Here is a 21,840-nt window from a genome sequence, read left to right as displayed (position 1 = left end):
CCACAGAAAGCCCGTACCCACAACATTTTCGATCAACGAACAGCAACACGCAAATAAATCAAATTGGTGAGTTGGCCTGAAAAACTGAGGAAATCACATACAAATCACTTAGAGATTTGATTGTTTTTTTTTTTTTCACTTTATTTTTCTTTCAATTCTCGTCAAGTTTGTTTTAATCATTTGCATTTTTGCTTCCCGATCGATTAAAGCTTAATTGATTTCGTTCCAGGTCCCATTCAGTTCAAATTGAATCTCCAAAATCGGTGTGCGGTGTATGGAAATATTGAACTTTGTTAGCCGCTGTTGAGATATAGATCGGATACCTTTCTTTTAATTGCTTGAAACAATTGGAAATCATCCTAATTGAAATACAATTGAGTTTTATAAGTTGAGTGAACCGAGCCAATTAAAGTAGTTTGATCAATCACCAACAACCCAGTTGACTTACAAAAAAAAAAAAAACAAATAACATAAACTCACCTTGATTATCACTTTTCTTCTTCAATTACAGTTTCTTAGAGTATGGTGAAGATAAACGATATTGATCGTACCTCCACCTTTGCATGGAGTCAAGATGTGATTCCTTTACTTGCTACTGGTACTGTGGCTGGTGCTGTTGATGCTAATTTCAACTCCTCATCTTCATTAGAACTATGGAATATATTTTCTCCAACTGATAAGGATGAGCCAGTTTTCAGTGCTTCAGTTGAGAATAGATTCTATGGGTTGGAATGGTCCAAGCCTTTTGAAGGTAGACCAAAAGGTTTATTGGCTGGAGCTTTTGAAAATGGCGTTGTTGAATTTTGGGATGCAGATATACTAATCAAGACTAAAGATTTATCTAAAGCTTCAGTTCATAAATCTACTAAACACAGTGGTGCAGTTAAGACTTTACAGTTCAATCCAAATCAAAATCATATTTTGGTTACTGGTGGTAGCAAAGGTGAAATTTTCATTTGGGATACTAAAACTTTTTCAGACCCTTTCACTCCAGGTAAAGCAATGACTCCAATGGATGAAATAAACAGTGTTGCTTGGAATCAATCAGTTAGTCATATTTTTGCTAGTACTAGTAATGGTGGTTATACTTCGATTTGGGATTTAAAGTCGAAAAGAGAAGTTTTACATTTGTCTTATAATGGTCAATTAGGTAGAGCTGAATTTTCTTCTGTTGCTTGGCACCCAACTCAATCAACCAAATTAATAGTTGCTAGTGAAAATGATAATTGTCCATTGATTTTAACTTACGATTTACGTAATGCAAATGAACCTGAAAAAATCTTACAAGGTCATAAAAAAGGTGTTCTTTCTTTAGATTGGTGTAAACAAGATCCTGAATTATTAATTTCAAGTGGTAAAGATAATTCAACAATTTTGTGGAATCCAATAACTGGTGAAAAATTGGGCGAATATCCAACAACTGCTAATTGGGCTTTCCAAACTAGATTCGCTCCTTCATCTCCTGATATCTTTGGTACTGCCTCTTTTGATGGTAAAATTATTATTCAGTCTTTACAAGATACCTCTCCTCCAGTTTCAACTAAAGTTACCGCAAATAATGATGATGAGTTTTGGAATAAAATTTCGACAACTGATACTCAACAACCAACTTTTGTCAAACAACAAGCTCCACGTTGGTTGAAAAATCCTTCATCTGTTTCCTTTGGATTTGGATCTAAATTAGTTAAAATTACTTCGGATTCTTCTGGTAAATCAATCATTGATATTTCCCAATTTGTCAATAACAGTAATTTACAAAATTCAACCGATAAATTAACTAAAGCTTTGAATGAAGATGATTTTAAACCTATCATTGAGTCAAAATTAGAAGATGACTTATTAAAAGATTCTGATAAAGCCGATTGGAATTTATTGAAAAAATTATCTACCGAAGGTAAAGACCAATTATTCTCAAATGCTATTTCTGATTCAGCCATTGAACAACCAAAAGCTGAGGCTAAAGAATCTAATGGTGAAGCTGAAGTTGCCACTAACGAAGATGGAGCTGAAGATTCCTTCTTTGATAAATTGAGTGTTAATGGTAAATTGAATGAAGAAGTTGATTCAGCTTTTGTACCATCAGGTAAATTCAAAATTATTAATAAAGATGCACCAAAAGAATCTCAAAAATTGGTTAAATCAATTTTGACCAACAATATTGAAGAGGCAGTCTCTCAATGTTTGAAAGATGGTAAACTTGTCGAAGCTTTGGTTTTAGCTTTAGATGCTTCTAATGACATTAAAAGTAAAGTTAAAAATGAATTCTTCAAACAAAACAACGACGAACTTTCAAGAATCATATATTCTGCTTCTTCTAAGAATGTTTTAGATATAGTCTCTAATGCTGATGTTGAAGATTGGAAAGAAATTGCTGCCAGTATATCTGCCTTCAGTATTGATACTAATGATTTCAACTCTAAAATTGTGGAATTGGGTGATCGTATTTTAGAAGCTGACCCAAATCAAAGGGACAATGCTATTTTATGTTATCTAGCAGGTAATGCTTTAGATAAGGTTGGTTCGATTTGGCTCAAAGAATTACCTTCCTTAGAAGCTGAATTGTTGAAGTCAGAAAAACATACTAACATCGCAACTCCATCAGATGCTAGATTTGAAGCTTTGAATTCTTTCATCGAAAAATTATCTGCCTACAGATCCATTTCCAAAATTTCTGATGTTTTATCCGGTCCTGCTGTGGAACCAATTTCAAAAGCAATCTTAGAATATTCCAATTTATTAGCAAGTTTTGGCTTATTTGATTTGGCAAATAATTTCTTGAATTTATTACCATCCGATTTTGAAGGTTTGAAATTAGAAAAAGACCGTATCTCTAAAGCTCTCGGTTTAACCTCCAAACGCTCAACTACCAGAAACACCGGCGCCAGTTCTACTGCTAGGGACCCTTATAATAGAACCAGAGAAGCTTCTAAATATGCTGCTTCTCCTTCCTTAAACTCTGCCCCAACTGCCGCAACTGCACCATATCAACCAAAAACCTTCGTTCCGGCCCCTGTTAACAAACCTCCTGTTCCTGTGGCCAATAATGTTCCAGCTCCTGCAACCAATAACATTTATTCAAGGCAACCATCAGTTCCAGCTGTTTCTAATCCTTATGCTCCATCTGCTGCTCCTGTCAATAATCCTTACAGCAACCCTTACAAACCTGCAGCACCAGCAGCAGCTCCGGCTCCTGGTGCAACATTTGTATCACCACCACCACCTGCTCCAGCAAAGAACAAATACAAAGAAGAAACTGATGGCTGGAATGACTTACCAGAGACTTTTAAGAAAACAACTGCTCCACCTCGCCGTGCAGCTGCCTCAGCCGTGGCATCCCCATCTCCCGCACCATCTCCATTCGTTGCACCTCAACCTCCAACTGCTTTACCTTCTAAGAGAGTCCCTAGTGTTTCACAAACCGCTCCACCTCCACCAAAAGGATTGAGCCGTACCAACTCCAAGGCCAATCTTCCTGATTCAAACCCAGTTAACAACCTTACTTCACCCCGTCTTAATAACGCGGCCGTGAATACTCGTTATGCACCACCACCTGTCCCTGCTGCTAACAGTTTTGGTACCTCAACTCCACCACAAGCTCACGCTACATTGAGTAGACCATTGACTCCAAAGAATCCATATGCTCCAGGGGCCTCTGCTACTCCACCTGCAGCTAAGAACCCTTACGCTCCAGCAGTTCCTGCACCACCTTCACTCACAGGTGTTGCACCTCCACCATCTCAACAATTTGCAGCTCCTGCAAGTCAATTTTCTCCTGGTTTGAGTCAAGCTCCACCACCACCAAAAAATCCATATGCTCCGCCACCAGCTGCACAATCGAGATCCAACGTTCCTCAAGGCCCTGGATCTGGCCTTCCAACACCAAAACTTGGCGGTATTGCACCACCACCAGCAGCTAGTAATGGATTCCAAGGCTCGTCTTTTCCACCACCACCTCCAGCACCAGCTGGAACATCAGCAGCAGCAGCTCAAGCATCTGGCAATTTCCCACCACCACCACCACTGGGACCAAGCGTCTCACAGGCCGCTGAACCTGAGCCTGAAACAAAACCAAGACATCCTAATGGTGATAGATCCCATATTCCAGCAGATTGGTTACCTATATATGAAACCATGAACGGTAAATTGGAAGAATTGAAACCCAAAATTCCCGAAAAATACCAAAAACATGGTCAACATATGGAAGTTAGACTTAATGCTTTATTCGATGCTTTGAATAATGAAGATTTATCAACCGAAGCTGTTGAAAACTTGAAAAAGATCTCACAATCATTGGATGCTCAAGAATATGAAACTGCAGCCGCTTTAAACATAGAATTTTCAACTACCCATAGTGAAGAAGTTGGTATTTGGCATACCGGTGTCAAACACCTTATCAGTATGAGTGAAGCACTTTAAGTTTATTTACTTATACAATATGTTTACAATTAGTTGATTTTGTATTTTATCTTTTTTAGTCTAATGCAGCAAAGCAACTCCTTAAGAATTTTCATTTTGTCGATTTTCAAAAGTTTTTCTAATCCTTCCTTATAACATACTGTAATTTACTGTAAATTATATTATAATCATCAAACTATAAATTATATAATTAAAAAAATTTAAATGTCTTGTTTTATGTAAAGTAAAAAAGTAGGTTGAAAATTTTGTGACTATTCAAAAACAACTTCGAATATCTTTGCTCCACCAATATCATTTTCAATTGGGGCCTCGTTATGAATATCCTTTATTTCAATCAAAAAAAATCTGGAATATGCACCTTCTTCATGATAAAAAGTAGTGGTATTGTGTCGATTCGGTACCTGAACAATCTGGCTCTCTTTGGTATTATAGGGTTCACTAATCTCAACACTTTCATTTACTATTTCAGTAAAGATATCGCTTTGTTTGACGATATTTTGACTGCTTTTGTCATAATTAAAATATTGGTACAGGTCAGTACCAAAATCCACGTATGAAAGTATATCGACCGTGTTTGCCAAATAACTGTAACTAGATAACTTCTCTGGTTCAATTGCTGATAAACCCCATTTCTTTGGAGGTTTATCACCCCAGTTTATATTGACTTTGGTTACGTTTTGAATTTGTTTCAAGTCCACAAGAATCTTTGCTGTTGAATCATTATGAAGGGCTTCCCAATGGGTTGTATTATCACCATCATTCATTGCACTGGATATTTCCCCATAGAATCCATCCGTAATATTTGTAAAAATGGCATTGTTGCATTCCGTTATACTTGATTCGACTGCTTTATAAGTACTATAAAGTGGGATTGTTAATTCTTCCCCTGAATTCAATATGTATTTGCCAGCTTTAGTATTTCTCTCACCAACACGGATATTAAATGAATCGATTGATTTTCCTTGTTCGTTTATTGGACCGTTATCTTTAATTCTGAGAGAATCACTATTCAAATTAAATGAAATTGAATGATTTAGGTATTTAATCCCATCGAATTGAACACCGTTGGATAAACAAGGAAGAGATATAGGATCTAAATGGAGTACTCTTTCGAAGGTTCCTGACTTATTGATTTCGAAATCAAATTTTAGTCCAGTAAAGCCTTGGAGAATTGCTTGCAAGTAGCCACCATGACCAGTTAAAAATGGGAATGCAGGGTGGGTACCACCATTATTTAAGAAGTCATCTTGATTTTGCTCTGAAAACTGGGCAAATGGAGCTCTTAAAAATGGAATAACTGCTTTTTGAAGATATGAATACAGAGCGCAGCCTGATGTAGATAAGATCGATGAAACAATTGAAAATATTGGATAAGTCATGGCTGGACCATAATTGACTTGTTTGATTGCATAATAATCTTTATTGAGTCTAGCTTGATCTTCATCGATAAGTTCATTTCCTAAAGGATATGTGATCATAATTACATCTGCTTGTTTGATACCAACAGAATTATTCATTCCAGTGTATTCCAAAGTAATATTATCATTATTTTCTGAAGTAGGTAAATGAATACTATCATGAATATCAGAATAAATAGCCGGGAATGGTTTTTTCAATTGGTTTGAAACTGAAATGGCAATTTTCATTATCAAAGAGATTGCAGAATTTGTATATGCAGCGTTATTCACATGATTTGCATATTCATCAGGATCAGTCATGTTACGAGTAGTATATTGATTTAAGGTATCATTATATTTAACATAATCTGAATAGAATAAAGCAGCATCATTAACCAAGGGGTAAACCACATCCTCTAAGTATTTATCATCTGCAGCACCACTCAAGTAAACTTCCCAAGCAGCTTGTGCAACTGCATAGTTTATATGATATTCATAATCTATACAAGGGCCCGTAGCAGTACAATTACCAAACCTTCCACTAGTCCAAGGATACGCAGCTCCCGTGTAGTTATCAGGAATATTTTCTTTAGCTTGTTGATGAGTATGGATTCTATAATTAACAATACTTTTAACATGATCTGGATTAAAAGGTAATAAACCGTTGAGCATCCACAAGTCTGTATCCCAGAACACCATTCCACCATAAGAATCAGAAGATAACCCCCCGACACCCACAGCACCAGTAACTCCCTTTGCTTCTGGTCTAGTATTTGCATTCAAATGATAAATAGAAGCTCTTGCAGCCATAGTCAATAAGCGATCATCGGGAAAAGTTATTGATAAAGTTGAGTCCAAAGTTTCCTGCCAATCTTGAACATGTTTTTTAATTAAAGTCTCAACATCATCATTGATATCAGTAACAGATGACTTAGCCTTTTTGAGTACCAGGTCCAATGAGTCTAAGCTAGCAGGATCGAAATCTGTTGTTGTGACACCAACAATTTTTGTTAAATGTTTAATTTCCTTCGGTTGCAATTCAAATTGAACATACTGTTTAGCAGTCAGATTATTATCTGACAGCCTTAATACTTCATTTGAGGTGAATAATTTGGAATATATGGCACCATTTATATAATCGATTTGATGTGGTTGGAAGGTAACGTAAATTCCTGATTCATCCTTATCAATCTCTGTAAGTTGACATCTTTGAGCACTTTCAAAATCAAGAATATCAATAGCGCTAACATTAACAGGGGAATTGTCATTAAGATTACCAATTTTCAAATCAACAATTCCATTATTCAATAACAGTCTATGAGCTAAAACTTGTAGTTGAACTTGAATTTGATCTAACCAGGTAAATTGGGTAGTAACAATACCTGTTGTCAAAGATAAATTTTGAACGTAATTTGTTATCGAGCCCAAGGTGGTATGGTTATGAGAGGGGTCTAGAATGTAGACAGTACCGTTGACTTCAGCGGATATTTGGAGAGTAGTCCATTGAGGAATTGCAGCAATAATACTTTCATATCCATTTTCTAATAACTCGGGGAAATTTGTAGAAGTTACGTCATCCTGAATATCAAAAAACCCGGCAGCAAAAGCACCAGCATAACGTTTATTGAACAAAGGCCAACCGTTAGATAAATCTTCTTCGTTAGCATTGGGTCCATCAGACAATTGATCATAGGTAAAACCTTGGCCCAAATTTGGAATACGACTTCCGATGAACCCATTTGCCACATATGGCTGTCTTTGATATTGGTTATACTTGGGGAAGGCAATGGTTCCAACGTTATTTAATTCGTCATCGAAAAACCCATACTGGTTATGTTGAAGCTTTGAAAAAGTATCTCTGTTTTCACGACTATTTACAAACTCAACTAAATTGGATCTTTGGGAATACAAACTATCCCTATCGACAACCAATTGAGCTGTATCCACTTCAGAACGCTTGGCTTCAAAATCAAGGAATGGAGAAGGCACAGCTTGAGTTAAGTATAGTTGAAGTCCCAAGAGGACTAAAACGTTAGTAACAATCATAATTTTAACCAAAACTCGTCGTTTTGATAATTTAGTCAAAAGAAATATCAACGAACGTAATAAAGGATAATCGTTCTTTAGAATAGAACCAAAACTCATTGAATCCGTAAGCATATTTATATCAAAGTCATATTCTGTTTATTGCAACAACAACAATCACCAATATTTCAAAGAATTCATACAATGCTTTTGTGATGATGCAACCAACTCAAGGATATTAAACGAAATCGGAAATGCCTTGAGATTATTATCCTCAACGATGGACAAAGACTGCCTGAATTGTCAATTGCAAGTTCCAATTTGGATTATTGTTTTGTGAATTAATCCCCCACCAGCTTGTAGTCACTGAAAAAACCCCAGAAAAAAAAAAGATACTCCAAATTCACTCGAGAAAAAAGGAATGCTAAACTAAATTAGCATGCCACAAGAAACAGGCAATTATAGAGTAAGATTGGCTTAAAACCCTGCTGAAGGATAGCAATGGTGATCGCTTGTCTTATACAAAACTGGGGTAAGCTCAGATTTTGCCGTGGGGCAATTTTATTTTTCCATTAAACAATAACCGTTAGTTGCACGTACGTCGGATTATTTCGAGATGCTACATCTTTGAGTAATACGAATATATATTAAAAAGTTGGATAATGTTACATATTGAAATCTATTCAATTGGGGATTAGGGTTGAAGATGAAAATGGGTGCTAGTGTACAAGGATATGCAAAAAGGAAGAAAAAACGGGAATAACTTTGAACAAGCTGGATTATCAAGGGGACACAAGAAGAAAGTCTAATTATTTCAGAAGGATAAATGTGCATAATGTAACCTCAATTAGACTCGATAATCGAATTTCAATTGGATTTTCCGAGAGATATTCAATTGTCGTTAGGAGTATTATCAATGGGGTTGTCAATTTTTGAAATTCCTCGTAAAAGTTCATGAGTCGTAATTGGTCTTGGAGGTACCGGCCAAGGTGATTTGAATTGAGACTTGTGTGAATCCGATTTGTAGTTAATCATGTCATTTCTCGAGACGAAAAACTTTTTAAATAGGTTACTTACTTTACCACTAATATTATTATTTTGCACTGTTTGGACCAATTCGCTTGCCTTTTGAACTTGAAATGATGTATTGTATAATTTATCAACCGAAGATTCCAAATCATTAGGGCTCTCGTCTTTAACATCTTGCCATGATTTGTTGATGGATTTCAAAAGCGACTCATCAAGAATCGATGAGTTAAAATCAACATCGCTCGTAGCAGTAACTTTTTCTTTGAGATAGTCTCTTAAATCTTCTCGACTTTGATCTTTTTCTTCAATCAGACTTAGCTTCATCTTGGAGACTGGTGTTATTGCATCTTTATAAGCTTGGTGCCATTCTTGCTTTTCTTGTTGTAATTGGATCAATTTGTCTTCAAAAATTTTGATATTTTCTTCATTAGATTCATTCAATGGATTCGGCACAACCGGTCTCATAACCTGATTATACTGATCATCATCATCTTGTCTATTATACCAACTGGTTGATATTTTACCATTGGTAAGGCCTTCTAAGAATTCTTCTCCAATTACTTTTGTAATACCTTTAACAGTTTCAGCCGAGGGGGACTGTTGTTCTTGTCGTTCGTCATGACGCTGTAAAGTTTTCTTAAAGCACCAAACCAATAATTGCCTCATTCTATTAGGATCAGGCATTGAGTCGTCCAAGAATTTATAATATTCTTTTGGATCAATTTGCTCATGAGGCTCACCAACGTAACCATTGCCAATAGACAGTATTCGTTTACCCCGATTATGATATGATGCTCTACGTTTAGTAGTTCGATTAGTGTCACTGCGTTTTGTCCTCTTTTTCAGGTTGGCTGTCGTTGGTCTAGGAATTGGTGGAGACGGAGGAGATTCAGGAGCTAATTCAATCTTGTGGTGTGACACTTCCTCCGAATATCCATCGGATGAAAAATGATCATCATCAAAGGCGTTTGAATAGTTTTTGTATGTGGATGGTGATCTTATGGGCGAGGACAACTGTGGCTCCAAATTGGATCCTGCCTTACCATTAGTCTTGCTTGGGGGTTTTATAGTTTCTTCAACGTCTTCAAAATGTATACTATCATCTTCATTAACTGATAGATTGGCAGTTTCTTGTTGAAGACGCGCTAGAGGAGTACTGATTGGCCGTTTCTTCCCATTTACCGATTGTTTCAGACTCAGTTTTGTGGTCTTATTATTAGCATTACTAGGTTTAGCTTTAGATGTTTTTGGTTTTGGTTTTGGTTTAGATGTGGGTTTCCCGTTATCCACTTCCTGGCTTCTCTTATAGATAAATCCTTCATCCTCTTCAAATGAACGATTTGCAGTAGACGAGCTTGGTGAGAACACCGCAGTATTGGAACTGTCGTTAGCAGGCTTTGTCTCCTTGGATTGACTAGAAGAGAACAAGCTTTTCAAACCATTCTCTTTTCCTAAAATCAAGGATCGATTAGGTTTAGACTGTCCTGAGTTATACTCTTTATCAATATCCGAATAAAAATCAAGGTCTGCCTGAACCTTTTTCTTCTTTGAGTTCGTCTTATTCTGTTGTTCTTTGTTTTTGGCCTTGGATTTAGAGGATTCTCCTTCGTTCTTACCACCACCATTCACTGGTCGATTCGTGCTTTTAGAGGCCTGGGCCTGTTTCTTTTTGGGTGGCATGTAAATTATAGTCAGCAATTCTTCTCTTCGAGATACTTGAACCCTCTGGCTTGTTTAAGTTATCACTTGTATCGCTGTTGATGTCTCTGATAATAAGAGTTCTATGCCGTATGTTTTTTTTTTTTTTTTTTTTTTTTTTTGTAGTTGTTTTGATTTTTTTTGATTCTCATTAAACACGCTCTGAAATTTTGTGTTAGTTCCATCAAATGAGCTTTTCAAGATATGGGGGAGAGTATTTTAAAGACTTCATTCCATGTTAGCCTTGAACGCCATGTCCAACCACACACTGAGCATAACCACGGTTTCTCCCTGTGGAACTTACATAGCCAGAGTATCGTCAACCGAGGCATCGCTTGAGATCTTTCGAGTGCCAGAGAATCCAAATGCTGCAGTTAAAGACTTGTATAGGTCGTACGGATTGAGTCAGGACATAGAGAATTACGTCGGCAAGCAAAAGGATAGAATAAGGATTACTCAATTAAAGTGGGAAGAGTTAGATGAAGCTACCAGTACTGCCGATAAGATTGCGTTAGTGATTGAAACATATTCTCTTCTTTTGGTCTATGATATTCGAAAATCAACAGAGCCCATTGTGATCGAACAATCACCAGAAGAAGGCATTGAGGATTTTCAATGGATTCCTCCGCCTATAGGAGAAAAGAAGCAGAATGAAGAGGTTGGCGCTTATACTAATAGTAAACAGATTGCTCTTTATACTAAGAATAGACTTGAGCTAAAGGTGTACTCTGTGGATTGTACTCATATTCTTTTCACGATCCCCAAACCGGTATCGTTGAAGCCTATAATACGGCCAAATCTGAATAATCAGATTTGGTCAGTGATTGCTGAACCATATCTTGAAAAAAATACTAATGTAATGAAGGTGGCTCTGGCGGATACCAAACCTATAATATATCATTTCTACAATTCAGGGCTGCAGAGTCAAGTGTTATACCAATTCAGGCTTCCTACGCAGTATTTAACCCTTCCATCTTTATCGTGGTCCCCTTCAAGTAAATGGTTTATGTACTTTGGTGAACCTTTATTTGGGTATTCTTTACAAGTGTATAATTTGATGGGGATAAATCACAAATCGACCAAGGCATTTGATCATGTTGGTCATGCAATGCTTCAGTTGGATTGGGCTACAGAGAACATTCAAGATCACCCCGTATACTTTGGGTCTATCAAATATATCAGCCGATGGATTAAGGCCAATGAATCAGAAAAAATTGACGAGAGCATTATAATATCAACCAAGACCGAAGATGGTAAAATCGAAATAATGATTGTTTCGATGGAAAGTTTCAAGATCACTAGTCATTGGACTTTACCGGATACACCGATTGAAAATATATGGAGCCAAAATAATGATACCAAATATAGAAAGATATTCCCACTGACACCTATTACATTACAAGATAATAAGCTTCACGATGTGTTCACGGATGCAAAAGGATTGGTATTATTTCAATTTGACTTTTTCATATACATATACAAAACCACAAAGGGTGCTAAGATTGAAATAGAGTGGCAATTGATAGATGTCATTCAAACTCAAACTAGAATTTTAAACATTGATTATAAAGAGCACAACGACCAACGGAAAATATTTATTACCACGGAAGATCATATAGCGGTTTATGATGAGATTACAAGGCTGGTCAGATGCATTCATACCAACAAACATAAAATAAAGGATGTATTCATATTTCAAACAGGAGAGAAGGTGAAATTTATAATAACTGATAATACCAGTTCATTTCCGGGTAGTTCAGTGGCTCATTGGCATATGACATTATTTACAATTGAAACCGAGAAAGCGAATGTTGCAGATAACATCAAGGATTTTGACAGACTCAATGATGGTTCGTCCACCATCGTTAGTACCAACTACGAGGATGATTCGAATGCAGAAATCATGAAAAAGTATCAATACAAGGAAGACGATTCAAGAGTAGTGGGATTAATGAGAGATGTACAACACTCGGAATGGGGTCAAGCAGCACGGAAAAGAAGAAGCCGTATCAGTGAAGGAAGGTTAGGTATTCTACTGAGAGTATACGGACGTAATCAAAGAAATGAGTTGACATCTGATGATATTACCGATACTTTTAATTTGAATAAAAGAAAATCAAGAAATTAGATCAAATGTGTATATTAAATACGGTGTATATGTACAGGTTATTATAAAGGATTATTCGTTAACTTCATAAATGGAGAAGTGTAGAAAGAAAGATACGATTAATTCTTCTTCTTTTTTGGAGCACCCTTATTCCTCTTCTTTCTCGATTCGACCATCATAACACGGTATGATTCTCTTGGATCAACCAAGTTCAATTCTGGGAACCATTTCTTGAAGTCTTTAAAAGTTGGCACCGATCCATTAACCCCATAGTAATTAACAATTTCTGGTCCCTTTAATGGTGCTCTCAAGACTTTAGATCCATTTCTGACATTGTTAGGATTCCAAACATGACCAAATATCTCGGCACTGAGTTTCTTTACCTGGTTCAATCTAGACCTACTTGGTGGTCCCTTAAGAAAAGTCATTTTTGCCTGAAGTAAACCTCGAATCAATAAATCAACCAATCTTCAAAAGCTTTAAAGATTTTTCAAAGATGTTTTTTTTTTTCTTCATTAAAGAACCACAACCTGCAAAACTCCAACATGCAAACCGGCCCTCGAGATTAAGCACGTGATATTTCTTTTCCGGGCCCCGGATTACCTTGGCCCACAAACCCAAACACCATCTAAAATTAGCTCGCTGTTCTGGAACTGCCTACTCATCATCAATACACCAGGCTTGGTAAAGATAACGATCAAAAACTATGACGGGCTATGTCTTGAGTAGGTCATTACTATCAGGTACCGAAAAGCGTACCTAACTGGAGGGCTTGTCCTTTCACAAAGGTCTCTCGTAGTGTGAAGCGAACAACCAACTCGATCCCAGTAAGTTGTTAGCGTCCGCTAAAACCGTAAGAAAGAATACGAAGCATTGGTTTTGATTCACGCCGTTAGAAGTCTTGTATACGGTCTTATTCTTTCCCTTCAATCCTGTCCTTTAGTGTTATATGGCAGAGGTACAATGCACTAAAAAATCGATCGGATTATTCCAATTGGAGTCGTTGAACATCCATTACAATAGAACAAGAATCAAAATCAGCCTGGTTACTAACTTTGTACTCCACGTCCTTTCGTGTTTCTTCATTTTTAAGAGGCCCAGCTACATGGTAGGCATAACTGTATTGAAGTCACTAGAACAAGAAAAGTCAACTTAACAGCAGCCTATCTCACTTTATCCTACTTTAGTTTTTTTCTTTTTTTGCAATGCCTGAAAAGCAACGCTCTTTCCCTCTCAGCTATTCTCACCGCTCGAAGGCCCATGAAATTAGCAAAGCTTATTGTAGAATTGCCTTACTCTTAGCCTTTCACGTAACTTAATGCGTCTTCGTTATCTTTAAATAAACGTATACTGAAAAAGAGAAACAAAGGCATTGAAAAGAAGACTTCTCACAAAGAAAACAAAAAAAAAAAAAGGAAAAAGTAGGTTAAAAAAAAAAAAAAGATCCACCTCATATAAAATTGAAAGAGAAAAGATACGCCGGATATCCTATTAATTGTGATTTTTGATTACTTATTCTTCCTTTAAACACGTCTTTTCGGTTTAGATACATAAACCCCGTTCTTCCCTTAATCGCTGCCACGATAACGGACACATATAAGTACAAGAGTACGGTTTTTTCTAGCTTTTCAATTACCCGCTCTTCAAAACGATACTAAAATATACCAGATATTCCACAATACAAGCTATTAAAATACTCGATTTAATATCATAGCATGGATTTCGATCCATTTAAAGATCCAAAAGTATCCCCCGGGATATTGGTTCATGCTCCTACTGAAAGCGCTTTGAGTGTTGATCGCAGAGATGAATCAAATAATAATCAAGATACGAGTAATCATAATATAAACCTTAATTTGAACTTGGGTTATAATAATAATAATAGCAGCGCTCAAAGCAGTACAGATGAACTAAGTAGTAATACCGGTACTCAACGGTCAATATCCAGAAGAAACCCATTTAGAAGAAACTCTTCCCTGTCCAAATCTTACTCTAGTGCAAAATCATCTCATACTCCTAATCTTGGAAGAGAGGCCAGGACTCCTTCTCCTGAAAGAAATAACTCAGTAAGAAGATTTTCTAATAGTCATTCACCACACTCGCCTCATATAAACTCAAAGTCTTTATTTAACGAGGCAGCCGAGGATCAAGATTTCGAGGCAATCAGAGAAGGTTTAAGTTTTGCCCTTGGTAACGATAACAAAGATGCTGAATGGTTCCCGGTCAGTTCTGGTTTCAAAGCAACGTCAAGTCCAGAGCGTAATAATTCAAATGCTACATCAAATGAATTCCTACATAGTCCTAGCGGTATCAACGATTCCCATCTTTATTCCGATAATATTCCATTAGATAATTTAAAAATTTCCCCCAATCATACTGGTGAAGGTACTTCTCCCCGTCCTCCCCTTTCAGCAAGAAATCAAAGTTTTCCGTCTCACCTTTCTCCTCATGACTTTAATAAACGTGAAAATCTTTCGCCAACATCGCATTCTTCCAATAATATTCCCAAAGCATCTAAGGATCCAAGCATATTAGAATCAGGTCTTTTATCCCCAGCCTTGAATCATCCATCATCCGCTTCATCCAAATTTGATGATGCATCACCCAATAAATTTTCAAATGTTATCACTAGATTATCGGATCGTATCGCTGGTACTGGGGCTGCTGCTTCACCAGTGACTGACAAACCTGCACAAGATAGTCAACTTTATCGCCAAAAAAGTAATAGCTCAGCTCATTCTAGTGACCACTCCTCTGGCGGTGAAGCAAGTATCCATTCTCCTAATTCAATCCCAAATTACGATCGTTCTTATTCCTATATTAGTCAAAATACCGCTGTTCCAGCAACAACCGTAACAGACGAACATAATAACTCAATTCAAATTGGCGATTCTACAAATTCTGATAACCCAACATTCTCAAACGGCTTGGGACTTTATCTTTCGGAAAATCCAAGCAATAAATCATTCAATTCTCCCAATAGTAATCATAATCCCGATGAATCATTCCATTCAAATGCTGGAGCTTCCCAAGCAGGGATTTTACACAATCTAAAACCTTCGGATGGGCCTCAATCTCCTCACACTGCTACTTCTCCATTCAAGCCTTATAAATTCGCAAATAATGATAGCCTTTATTTATTCGGTAGCACTTTAAAAATATTCTCCCCAAATTCAAAGATCCGCCGTTTCTGCCATCGCTTGCTTTCACATCATTCAACTAACCTTTTTTTGCTTTCCTTATTGGTTCTTCAAGTAATCTTGTTGTCCTATAGACAGTGGAATCCTATGAAATTGCGTGGGTATTATTACCACGGTTATAACTGGGCCGATTATGTATTAATTACCATTAATATTTTTTATACACTTGAAATTTTTGGTAAAATCATTGCATATGGCTTTATTGATGATCATGTTATGTTTTCGGACTTGGGTTTGAAATATCCAGAAAATGAATTGAAAACAAATTATTTCCAACAGAACCACATAGTCAGGTTCTTAAAGAAATTAGGTTTTGGTAAGGTATTTTTCCGTAATACTGAAACAACAAGAAGAACTGAAGGTTATAACAAGCCTCAATTTAGTTCATCAGATGAGGAAAATGGCAACTTGAGTGAGGATTTAGACATTAAGGAAATAAATCTTGATGAAAACACCCATGAAAAGCCTTCACATAAAAAAAATAATCCTTTCACAGATGACTACCTGATCAGAAGCTCACGAGTTAATCAAAGCGAACCAGAACTCAATAATTATCGTATCCAAAATAAATATGAACGTCATGCTACTTTTGCCGATCAAGATGCTCATTCAAAAAATGAGCCTGATCCATCTGATTTGTCTGATAAGCCAATTATTGGGTCTCAAAGATTTGATGTAACCAACACTTTCATTATCCCTTCTAATAAAAACCATTTAGATCAACTTCAATTAAGAAGAGCCTATATTAGGAATAGTTGGCACAGAATTGATTTCCTTTCCATGATTTGCTTTTGGATATCCCTTCTTTTATCAATTGGTCAATATGATGCCAAACATCACATATTTTTGTTCAGAGCCTTGAGTTGTTTGAGGATCCTTCGTTTATGTAACTTAACCACTGGTACTACTACGATATTAACGGCTTGTAAATTAGCAATACCTCAATTGATCGACGTTGCTATTTTCATCTCTTGTTTTTGGTTGTTTTTTGGTATTATTGGTGTGCAATCTTTCAAGTCATCATTGACCAGACATTGCGAATGGACTAATCCTAACGATTCAAATGACACATACACCAATACCGATCAATATTGTGGCTCTTATATAGGGCTTGATGGGAAAGCCAAACCTTATATCACGAGAGACGGGTCATCATCAGACACTATCAAAGGATACAGGTGTCCAAAATTCTCCAAATGCGTGAGTGGAGAGAACCCATATGCTGGTACAGTGAATTTTGATAATATTCTTCAATCCTTGGAAATGGTTTTTATAGTCATGAGTGCAAATACTTTTACTGATATCATGTATTACACTATGGACTCTGACAATATGGCTGCTTGTTTGTTTTTTATCTTTGGTATCTTTATTTTGACTGTTTGGTTAATTAACGTTTTCATTGCAGTCATTGTTGCATCTTTTAATATCACTCGAATGGAAGCGGATGAACAAAAGAAACAAAGGAAAAGGAAAAAGGGAATTATGGATTTTTTGGGGTTTGTGAATACAGATGCCTCTGTTAACAATGAAAAAATAAATCTCTTGAAAAGACAGAATGTTGGATTGAGGTACTATTACAAATTTGAGTTTTTTTTCATAATTGCAATTATTTTAGATTTATTTGTTCAATGTTTTAGATCTTACTCCATGAGCGATACACAGAGACATACACTTTATAGATTTGAGTCTGCATTTACTACTGTGTTTGCTGTGGAGATCATTATTCGCTTCGCTCTTCACTTTCCAAATTGGAGGATGTTTTTTACTTCTAGAAGAAATGTTTTCGATTTATTCTTGGTCATAATAACCGTAATAATCATCATTGACCCGATCAAAACCAGATTGGGACACGGTTATTATTGGTTGACCGTTTTCCAAATTATGAGGTTTTATCGTGTTGTTCTTGCAACTGGTATCACAAGAAACCTTTGGATGAAATTGATGGGTAACTTTAGGGCCATATTTGATTTGGCCTTATTCTATTTCATTTTGCTTTTTCTTGTTAGCATTATTCTCTCTAGATATTTCGAGGGTACCGTACCCGAAGATGATTTAGATGATGTGGATTTTCCTATGCATACTTTACCCAACTCTTTTGTTGCACTTTATGTGATCACTTCTACTGAAAATTGGTCCGACATTCTCTATAGCTTACAAGAATACTCACGCACCACTTCCTCTCGTTCTTTCGGTGCCATGTTTCTCATTGGATGGTTTATTTTATCTAATATGGTTATATTAAATATTTTTATTGCTGTTATCGCAAAAACATTGGAAGTTTCAGAAGAGGGCAAAAGAAAGAAGCAGCTTTTACAATTTATTGACGACATGACGGAAAAATTGCAAAATCTCGATTCTGAATCGGGCTTGTTGAGCAAAATTAAGAAAAAGGTCTTTAGACATAAAGGTGTTAAGGATGATCTTGAAAAAGCTGTGGTGAACTTACTATTAAGTGGTACTGCCGTGAATGAGTTTTTAGATAGGGATCCTACAAAATCAGAAGATGAAGACACCGAGAAAGTGAAAACCCTACCAAGTTCTAGCTGGAAGCGCTGGTTTCAGGTTAATTTTTGGCGTACTAGCAATTATCTTAGAAATCCTTTTTTTACTCGCCGTTCCCAAAAGCATGAAATCACCAATTTCGAACCAGCTCATTTCGCTAAAAATATTATCACTGAACGTAACTTATTAATTTCTAAACAAAATAAATTTTTGAAAGAAAATCCAAAGTTTAATAATGTCTTCTATGTCTTGAAACCGCGTCATAGATTGAGAAGATTCTGTCAGAGGCTTGTTAAGTCAAGTTATGGTGAAAGAATCGATGGTGTGGAACCAAACAAAATTGTATCTGAAATATTTGTTGTGGTAATGTTTTTGGCAACCATTGGTTTAGTTGTCACAGCTTGTTACTTGACTCCTTTATACAGGAAATACATGGTGAATCTCTACGGTACTCTTAATTGGACTTTCTATCTTGAAGTTGGATTCAACGTTTTATTCACCCTTGAATTTTTCATTAAGATCACTGCTGATGGTTTAATATTTACGCCTAATTCTTATATGCGTTCATCTTGGAACTTGATCGATTTATTGGTTTTAGTATCTTTATGGATTGAGTTCATTGCTTTTTTGAAGAATGATGGTAACTTATCAAGAATTGTTAGAGGTTTGAAAGCACTCCGTGCATTAAGATTATTGACCATTAGTGAAACCGCTAAAAGCAATTTTCATAATACCATTATCACTGGATTTTGGAAAATTATCAGTGCTGCTATCATATCCCTTTGTTTGCTTTTCCCATTCTCAATATGGGGTCTCAATGTTTTCAATGGAAGACTTGGTTACTGTCTAGATGGTGAATCAACTGAAGGTGAATGTCAAGGAGAATTTAAAAGTACTGTTTTTAATTGGGATGTCATGAGTCCCAACGTTTATACGAATCCGCAACTTGAGTTCGATACTTTTCCCACTTCTTTTGCTACGTTGTTTGAAATCGTTTCCTTAGAAGGTTGGTCTGATCTTTTGCTCAATGTAATGAAAAGCACTGGGGTTGGGACTGTTCCTGAAGATTATGCAACACCGTTCAATGGCTTTTTTGTTGTCTTATTCAACTTTATAAGTATCGTTTTCATTTTGACTTTGTTCATTTCTGTTATTATCAGTAATTACTCTAAGACAACTGGTAGGGCATATATGACCACTGATCAAATATCATGGTACCAAGTCAAGAAGTTTTTGATACAGGTCAAACCATCTAAAAGAAAAGATTTTTCCACGTTATCTAGTCTCGAAAGATTTTGTTATCGAATGACTGTTGAGAAGAATAAGTATTGGAACGGTTTATTGAACTTCGTTCTAGTGTTACATGTTTTATCCTTATTGCTCGAATGCTTTCCATCTAGGCATAGCTTGGATACATTTAGACAAGCGGTTTTCATTCTGGCATCATCAATGTTTGTGATCAATGCCGTTATGTTATGTATTGGGCAAGGTTTCAAAACATTTGTCAAATTCAAGTGGAATGTATTCAACTTTTTTGTTTCTGTTGGTGCTTTCCTATCAACAATTTGCTCATTCCTTATTAGAGCAGACAGTGTCTTTATAAACATTAACAAATTATTTTTGGTCGGAATTTTAGCTTTCATTATCCCACGAAGTAATAGGTTGAGTCAGTTATTGAGGTTTGCTTCAGCATCGTTGCCCACCCTACTTTCTCTATCATTCACATGGGTTGTTATCTTTTTGGTGTTTGCAATTGCTATGAATCAAATTTTCGGTTTAACCAAAGTTGGTCTGCACGGTACTGGTAATATAAACTTGCGCTCAGTTCCAAAGGCATTGATCTTATTATTTAGATGCTCGTTTGGAGAAGGTTGGAATTACATAATGGAAGACTATACTGTTGAGTCCCCCTTCTGTTCAAGTGCAAGTAGTATGGATGATAGTGACTGTGGGAACAAACAATATGCTTATATTTTATTCATGGCATGGAATATTGTGTCCATGTATATATTCTTGAATATGTTTATTTCGCTTATTTTGGATAGTTTTAGTTATATAAGCCATCGTTCTGATTACAGCCATTTCATCAAGAGAGAAGAAGTAAGAAAATTCAAAAGGACCTGGCAGATGTTCGACCCTAAGGGTACAGGATATATTAAACCAATTCACTTACCAGCTTTACTTCACTCCTTAGAAGGTGCTTTTAGTTACCATTTCTATACCGGTGAGCTAGAGATTAAACATTTATGTGGAAAATGGTTCAAGCGGAATAACCCAAATGATCCTTATAACATAACAGTTAACTATAAAGCTATTGAAGAAACATTGAATGCCATGGATATCCCAAAAATTCGTGAGAGAAGAAAATCCTACGAAAAATTTATGGAAGAAGCCATAATGACCATGGAAATTAATAATGATCCTGGAATATCATTCACTAGAATCTTATTGCAATTGCCTTTATATACTGCATTTGAAAGTGGTCAATGTTTGAATTTAATTGATTTCTTGGAAAGAAGATTATTGATTCAAAAAGTTGAGAAGCGATTACATACCAAAAGGGTTTATGAAACTATTGCTGCTTATGCTTGTCGTTGGAAATATAAGAAGGACCAAAGACATGGTATCAAAGATGATAATATCGATTTCGGTAAAGAATTAAGACGTCATAGTTACTTAGCCAATGAAAACTTGGGTGTTAATGCTCCTTCTATTTATGTCACGAATCCTGATGATGGTAATTCTGACAAGTTAAATGAATCATATGACGATGAAGATGAGAATTTCCCATTGACAAAATCTACTGGAATGTCTGACTATAATATCGATAGTGCTGGCGCTCCTGATATTAATGAAGGAACAACAAGTGGAATCTATGTTCCAAAGTCACCAATCCATATCTATAAAGCTAGAAATAGATCTCAAAACCCAGCTAGTCAATCTGATGAAGCTCAATCCTCATCTCAGAAAGAAGTGCCACCAAAACTTTATATTCAAATCCCATCTAGTAACAGTAAGTCTACATCTCCTATTTCATCGCATTCTAGTATGAGTTCAAAAGATGATATTATCATCAGTCAACAAGCTTCTCCATTCTTGGACTCTAACGATCTTACAAATTCTGGAGGAGGAAATGACCAAATAAGTAATGTTTCCTTAATTGATTTGACTACAATTGGAGAGACCTTGGAAAACAGTTCTTGGGGAGAAGCTTTGAGAGAAGTTCAATCAGACCAAAGATCATCTGATAGATCCGAGAATGGTAAGGATCCTAATAAGGAAATGTGAGTCAATGAAACAAGCATTAAATAAGGACTTTAATTTAAGCATCTATTTAGTAAGAAATTCAAGCATCATTTTCAGAACTTTTTATATCATTTTCAGAACTATTTATCTGCATACGAAAAATTTACATTTTAAATTTACGTTTTAATACAAACTACATGTAGAAACAGCTATTCGAAAA

The 21,840-nt window shown here is 36.1% G+C and overlaps 6 protein-coding genes across 6 annotated transcripts; 3 read left to right on the top strand and 3 right to left on the bottom strand.

The window, feature by feature from the left end:
- The first annotated feature begins 123 nt into the window (after positions 1-123).
- On the top strand, positions 124-4,546 carry PGA63 (Pga63p). Its single transcript, XM_020221013.1, has one exon. The coding sequence runs from the start codon at positions 523-525 to the stop codon at positions 4,414-4,416; it is 3,894 nt and encodes a 1,297-aa protein (XP_020076591.1). The 5' UTR covers positions 124-522; the 3' UTR covers positions 4,417-4,546.
- A 121-nt stretch (positions 4,547-4,667) lies between these two features.
- On the bottom strand, positions 4,668-7,859 carry ATC1 (alpha,alpha-trehalase; the record flags this gene model as incomplete). Its single annotated transcript, XM_020218635.1, has 1 exon — positions 4,668-7,859. One exon carries the CDS (start codon positions 7,857-7,859, stop codon positions 4,668-4,670), a length of 3,192 nt encoding a protein of 1,063 aa, XP_020076590.1.
- A 643-nt stretch (positions 7,860-8,502) lies between these two features.
- On the bottom strand, positions 8,503-10,646 carry HYPBUDRAFT_152432 (uncharacterized protein). Its single transcript, XM_020221012.1, has one exon. The coding sequence runs from the start codon at positions 10,545-10,547 to the stop codon at positions 8,730-8,732; it is 1,818 nt and encodes a 605-aa protein (XP_020076589.1). The 5' UTR covers positions 10,548-10,646; the 3' UTR covers positions 8,503-8,729.
- A 40-nt stretch (positions 10,647-10,686) lies between these two features.
- HYPBUDRAFT_196296 (uncharacterized protein) lies at positions 10,687-12,742 on the top strand. The gene has a single exon (XM_020222980.1). It carries the CDS (start codon positions 10,801-10,803, stop codon positions 12,691-12,693), a length of 1,893 nt encoding a protein of 630 aa, XP_020076588.1. The 5' UTR covers positions 10,687-10,800; the 3' UTR covers positions 12,694-12,742.
- A 49-nt stretch (positions 12,743-12,791) lies between these two features.
- HYPBUDRAFT_108776 (mitochondrial 37S ribosomal protein mS33) lies at positions 12,792-13,100 on the bottom strand (the record flags this gene model as incomplete). The annotated part of the gene is made up of 1 exon (XM_020218657.1): positions 12,792-13,100. The coding sequence occupies one exon, from the start codon at positions 13,098-13,100 to the stop codon at positions 12,792-12,794; it is 309 nt and encodes a 102-aa protein (XP_020076587.1).
- A 1,653-nt stretch (positions 13,101-14,753) lies between these two features.
- Positions 14,754-21,656, top strand: CCH1 (Cch1p; the record flags this gene model as incomplete). The annotated part of the gene is made up of 1 exon (XM_020224047.1): positions 14,754-21,656. A coding segment is annotated over one exon (6,903 nt), but the record flags the coding sequence as incomplete, so codon positions are not given.
- Positions 21,657-21,840: the final 184 nt, after the last annotated feature.

This window comes from Hyphopichia burtonii, assembly GCF_001661395.1.
Source record: "Hyphopichia burtonii NRRL Y-1933 unplaced genomic scaffold HYPBUscaffold_3, whole genome shotgun sequence".
NCBI lineage: Eukaryota > Fungi > Ascomycota > Pichiomycetes > Serinales > Debaryomycetaceae > Hyphopichia > Hyphopichia burtonii.
This window is presented reverse-complemented; position numbering and strand designations above follow the sequence as displayed.

Excerpts from the sequence above, each read along its gene's own strand:
- PGA63 (XM_020221013.1), top strand. The coding sequence starts at position 523 with ATGGTGAAGATAAACGATATTGATCGTACCTCCACCTTTGCATGGAGT.
- HYPBUDRAFT_152432 (XM_020221012.1), bottom strand. The coding sequence starts at position 10,547 with ATGCCACCCAAAAAGAAACAGGCCCAGGCCTCTAAAAGCACGAATCGA.
- HYPBUDRAFT_196296 (XM_020222980.1), top strand. The coding sequence starts at position 10,801 with ATGTTAGCCTTGAACGCCATGTCCAACCACACACTGAGCATAACCACG.